General features: G+C 29.3%; 1 protein-coding gene across 1 annotated transcript; it reads right to left on the reverse strand.

Annotated features, from left to right (window-relative positions):
• Positions 1 to 1,761: 1,761 nt before the first annotated feature.
• On the reverse strand, positions 1,762 to 3,188 carry LOC122312504 (bZIP transcription factor 44-like). The gene has a single exon (XM_043127130.1). The coding sequence runs from the start codon at positions 2,486 to 2,488 to the stop codon at positions 2,012 to 2,014; it is 477 nt and encodes a 158-aa protein (XP_042983064.1). The 5' UTR covers positions 2,489 to 3,188; the 3' UTR covers positions 1,762 to 2,011.
• Between the last annotated feature and the right edge of the window lie 3,272 nt (positions 3,189 to 6,460).

Raw genomic sequence — 6,460 nt, forward strand, 5'->3', positions numbered from 1 at the left:
GAAAAAATGAAAAAAAAAAAAAGGGGACCAAAGGTATATAGTACAGTACTCGTCATCGCATTTTGCACGTGCACAATTATAATACGTTGGTATTGATGATAACGCAGGAAAATGACACAGATCAGACCACCTATAATATATATAAAACTGTGACTTTATTTCTGATGCTTCATGCGTTTTAGAGTACATGAAATATTGTTCCCTGCACGTGGCAGTAGTTCCTCCCCACTGCATGAGCACTTCCATTTCAACTATTTAGAAAATCACGTGGCCCTTTGGCTTTATACATATCTACCCGTACAATTCTTGCAGCTTTAACAATGTGTTAATCTTTTATTAACCCTTTTTCAGCAAAAATAAAAAAATATTGTACTTCATCTCTCTCTCTCTCTGTTTTTATCACTGTTTTCCTCGCATAATGGAGTACTATGCACTGAAATACTTGGTTTAAGGATTTGTTTGGATTTACAGAATGGACGGTGCTACTCTGCCGCCCAGAGTGCACCGCTCCTTTTGACCGCACAGCAAAATTTTTTTTTTTTTTTCATTTTTCTTTTCAGATTTTTTAAATATATTTAAACATTTTAAAAAAATATAAAAAAAAATACCAATACACTTAAAATCACTTCCTTAATCACTAAGTAAAAAAAAATATAAAAAAAAAATTTTGTGACCAACGGTCACTTTGAGGGGCACGGGGAAGGGGCATCCTAGCATTTTCCTTACAGAATACATCTCAACTCATATTGAAAGACATTTTCTTATTCAAACACTTAATTTAAAATCATTTTATCTAATCTTAATTTCTAATTCAAACATATAATTTTTAAAAAAATTTTCATTTCATTTCAGCTTAATAATTTCATTATTATTTAGAAATCATTTTAACTCATCTCATCTTATTACATAATCTAAACACACGGAAATTTTAAAAACCATTTCATCCTGTCTCAACTCAACAATCTCGTTACTATTTACAAATCATCTCAATTTATATCATTTTACCTTATCTCACTATCCAAACGAATTCAAAATTTATGCCCATTTTGAAGCCAATAGCTAGGTTTGGCTTAAAGCTGGTTCTTTTTATGTGTACAACCTTACTAATTCTTTTGAAAATTATATTCCTCCGAAAAATTCTCAATAATTCTGTGTTTATTTACAAATTTAGTATATAATACATTATTTATTAAGAAATCTATATTATATTCATAAAAAACAAAATAACTATTTTTTATTGGATATATTTGGTGCGTAAGTAATCAAGTTTGCAAAGAAAAGTGCTACATGCATAAAAAAAATAGTTCATAAAAATAAATGTACATTCTACGTGATACATTAAATCTATGTATAATAAAAATAATTTTATATTCTTATGTAAAGTATTAAATTATATTAGTTTATGAGTTTATTTTTATGAAATTTTTTTGTAGGTAAAACATTTATTACTTACAAATATATTTATTACAACTACAAATTTTATGTATTCGAAAAGATTAATGAGAATTATTCTACTTCCATGCATATAAGAGTCATTTTCAGAGTGAACTCCAAAATGGACATTCAAGTTTCAACTTCCTGCCCGCGAGAGCCCTTGAAAAGGTAAACGCAACGAGAACCAATCAAAACCAATCCCAACGCAAACAATCTTCTTTATGGCAAAAAAGGAAACAGCAAGGAACGTATTTACTAAGCAAAGTATTTATATATTTGGTGACATATTCGAAGTGGGATCAAATTACAATATCAAATTACAGACTATGACGCAAACTTGGCTGATTATATTATTAAAAAATAGGTAGAGCAACCCACAACGTACATTAATAACAGTAAAAACACCCATCTGGACTTATACAAATAACATGTAGTTTATTCCTTACCACCTCCACGCAGTGATGTTTCTAACCATAGTCTAGACAACAAAAGACACACGACAAAAAAAAAAAAAAAAAAAGGCAAACTCTCTCCACTTTGCTCCATCTAGACGTCAAGAAGCACAGCAAGCTCAGTACTAGCGCTGTAACATGTCTGAAGCAGCAGCAGCCATAATAGGCTGATTCAAATACGGCAAATTCAACGGGTTCAAAAGGCTATCATATGGCTCAGTGAAGGAACTTGAGTCCCCAGCTCCAAAAACGCCATTGCTGGCATTCAAGAAAGTGATAATCTCATCCAGGGACTGCAGTCTGTAGCTAAGCTCACCCACTTGAGCTTTGAGTACTGAGTTTTCAGCCTCGATATTCAAGTAATGCTGGGTGGTGATGTTTACGCCGGTGATGATGTGCTGGTTCTCCTTCCTGAGGTGAGTCACCTGCGAAATCAAATTGTCCAAATGCTTCTGTTTCTTCATCCGAGACCTTCTTGCTGATTCCCGATTGGATATCATTCTCTTCCTCTTCTTCAGTTCTACCATAGCCTTCAAATCCTCCTCAGAGCCAGAGTTATGCATCAAAGTTGACCCTGAACATGTCCCACTCGAGGATGCCATGCATGAAACACAGAAAATTTTACAGATTTTTGTAATAACAGTTAATGGTGAATTCAGAAAGACAGGCAAGACCAAGATACTGAAAACCAGAAACTGAAAACCAGAAATATATTAGATTATAGAGCAATGTAATTATACTATTAGAGCCTAATGATTAGTTTGAGAGGGGATATATCATGAAACGTAGTACAACCAGTACAAGAACACGACAGAGAAGGATTGAACCAAGTGGGTCCTACGCCAGAATGTAGAATTTATCATACACCCAGAGAGGAGGATTTCACACAGAATTGGAGACATGAATCTCAAACATCAAGAAGAAGATATTGATCATTAAGATGATCCTTGTAAGAACTAACGGTATCTGCGATAAAATTCGAGATTAGAGTTTGCAATAGCGTCGAAAGCTCCAGCCCAGCATGCGAAACTGGGAAGTAGTAATCTTTCTGAGACTAGAAACAAGGATTTCCGAAGCAAAATAAAAAGAAATCAACGGGCTTTCAAGATGGGTTGTAGATTTCAAGTTAAAAAAAAAAAAAAAAAACAGACTTTGGACTCAGAAAACCAGAATCCTAATGAACTTCAGATCAAAGCTAGGGCTTCTTCAGTCTGGCATAGTCATGGACGCCAAAATATCTGCAACAGTGAAGCAAAAGAAAGACTACAGACAGAATGCGAATGGGAAGGGGCCTTCGAAAGTTTTGGGGTTGGAATTTATAGAGCAAAATGGGCTAGCGAGGTGATTAATTAAATGATTTTAAAAATTAAAAAATAAAACTAAAAATTAGAAAACATGGAACTAAAGGTGAAAAAGAACTTTGGAATCTCTTCTGCAAAAATTAGTTGAAAAAGTTGATGGGACATGTGTGGTGGGATGGGGGGTGAATGGTTGAAGGGAACCCTCCGCCCTCCGCAACTCCCAGGCCCACCATGTTATTATTATTATTATTATTAACTTTTACAAAATTTTCTTATTTTATTTAATTATTAAAATTTTTTTAATTTTTGTAAAAATTAAAATAAATAATTTAATTTTTTTAATTTTCAAAATAAAAAATAAAATTTTGATAAAATATTATCTTTCATTGAATTCTACAAAGAAATTACACGTTAAAAGGTCAAGCGTCTTAAAGACCTTTTGATAAAACAATATCTTTTATTAAATTCTACAAAAAAGCTACATATCAAATGATCAATAGTCTTTTGGTAAAATATGATTTAAAGAAAAAAAATAAAAGTTAACGGAAAAAAAAAAAACAAAAATTATTACTCATAATTAGATAACTATTTATTATAGCATTTACACCAATGAATGCATTTTTAAGGAAAAAAAAAATCATAATTGTTAGGAAATGTATTAAATAATTTTTTTTATTTTTTTCTTAAAATTTAGTAAATGTTTTCCTTAATATTTAAGAAAAAAAAATATTTAGTAGTAATCGATCGGTTCTATCGACAGTCCTACCGTATCCGTAGAATTGCCCTTTATATATTTATCTTTGTTCGTAGTTTGCGTTTGTCCATTTCTTGATGTTCTGAACTTCTGACACGAAACACCTACGAAAAAAGAAAGGGTATAGGGATGTGGGTTTAGCTATTAATTTTGTTAATCAGAATTTGGGTCCAGAATCCAGAAGGACTTTAACGTTAAGAACTCCAGATTTTCGAAAATGACCATGTTTATTGTATAATCCATACATTACTTCAAGGCGTAGTTTGTCTTTTCGGTTTGCAGACAAGAGAACTGGAGCTTATTCCTTTTCAGGGAGATTATTAGTTTATTCCTTTTCATGATGACAATTAATTAATAACCTCCCACTAATGACAATTTAATATTATTGAAATTGCTGGTCCGACACCAAAATAATGGCTCAGTGAGATAAAATAATAATTTTATAAATAATAGTAAAATAATTTGTGAATAATAGTTAGATAGTTTGAATTAAGTATCTTTTAGATTTTAAAAAATGAGAGAAAAAATTGAATAAAAAATATTATCAGAATATAATTTTATAATATTATTTATGTTTGAAGATTTGAAAAAGTTGAATTATTTTTTGTTTGAAAGTTTAGAAAAAAATTGTAATAATTAGTTTGAAGATTTTGTAATGGTTAGTTTAAAAATTTTATATTTGAATTATATTTGTAAAAAAATGAGATGAAATGATATGAGAATTTTGGAATGAGATCTATTTCTAAACAAGCCTGTCTTGTTTGGATCATTAGTTTATCTCAACTCATTTAATCTAATCATTATAATTTTTTTTAGATTTTTAGATAAAATATAATAAACAATTCAACTTTTTAAAATCTCAAAATAAAAAATAAAAGTATTAAAAAATTATATTATAATAGTATCTTATTCAACTTTAAACTCTCGTCTCATTTTATCTCAATTCAACTCACTATTCAAATCTTTTCAGATAGATGATATGAAAGTTTTCAAGTTTGGTAATTTCCTAAATAATGATGCCAATCTTTCTATATTTTGGGTTTAGAAGTTGTTTTAACCTTGTGATGTGATCAAATTGTACAAATAAAGTCATGTACTAATCTATGTATTAATATTGATTCATTCATATTTAAAATTTAAATTAATATTATTTTTAATAAAATTTATTTTTTGACCAATCATATTAGATTTGTGTATATATTAATGCGTAATTAAATTTGTAATTAAATTTATCTTGATTATTTCAAATAAAGCGCGTGAGATTTATACAATAAAATAAAAATATAAAAAATAATTAAGATAATTGGAGAGCCTCTCGTTGAATTTATTAGAAATAAATATTTTCTCATGGGTGCTATTAAAAAATGAATACACTAATCAAAATTTTAAATATTTAAGGGGGGTAACATGTCATTTTTCGTTTCTCTTATGAATGCGAAGATAGGTGCATGATTTCTACTCGATGGCTTGCTGACCAATTTTTTGTATTTTTCATCGTGGCAAACGAGGCTCAAATCACTGCCAAGATCTTTCTTTTCTTTTATTTTTTTCAGCAGCCATAGCAGTTACATTGCACGTGAACCAACATCCATGCTAATCAATGAACAGCCTTTTTTTTTTTTTTTTTTTTACAGCAAAAGCATCTTTAGGCATCTCATCCAAAGCAATATTTATGGTAACCACGAAACGTCGTTTCATGGAATAAGAGTCTCGCATTATGTTCGTACGTACCCATCGTTATCTATTGCAACATGATTTGCAGGTCTGATTTTGATGATCCGACTTTACTAAAGTTCGATTTGATTACGTGAAAATCTCATTTTAAACGTAAATTTTTATCTCATAATTATAATTTTTTTAAATTTTTATATAAAATATAATAAATAATTTAATATTTTAAATCTTAAAATAATAATAATATTAAAATATAATATTTTTATTTTTAATTTAAAATTCAGAATTGTCTTCTCTTGTATATATACTATCTCTTAAATGAATACCAGATCAATAATTTTTTAAAGCAACGTTTGACCTTACATTCAAACGAAATTTAGATAAAAAGTTTGTTTAAAATTCGTTTGACAAGTTGCTCGAACGAATATTAATTAGAAAGTTGACTTGAATTGTGTTTAATATTCGGCTTAAACAAGTAACGCATAAAAGCAAAAATTGAAATTTTCACCAATACTATAAATATATACATTTAATAAATTGTATAGTCGATTTTGAATAGTGAGTTTTGCCTCAAATTAAGAGTATTTTATAATATTTCTTTAATATAATAAAATTATCTATAATTTTATAGACGTAAGCACAGTATCAACTCGCATTAATTTTATATCATATGATTGATTTATTTGTATTTATTTATACTTTTTTTTATCATTTCTTTTTACAATATTATCGAAGGAAAATAATTGATTAATTTGTTCCAACTTTTTTTAATTTTTTCGCGCGCTGGCTGGGACACTGCATTGAGCCGATCGCGATCAATTGCAACGTCTTCCTTGGTGGAGAAG

Source organism: Carya illinoinensis, chromosome 6 (assembly GCF_018687715.1).
Source record: "Carya illinoinensis cultivar Pawnee chromosome 6, C.illinoinensisPawnee_v1, whole genome shotgun sequence".
Classification (NCBI taxonomy): domain Eukaryota; kingdom Viridiplantae; phylum Streptophyta; class Magnoliopsida; order Fagales; family Juglandaceae; genus Carya; species Carya illinoinensis.

What these genes read in the sequence shown, in the direction of transcription:
- LOC122312504 (XM_043127130.1), bottom strand. Translation starts at nt 2,488, where the DNA reads ATGGCATCCTCGAGTGGGACATGTTCAGGGTCAACTTTGATGCATAAC.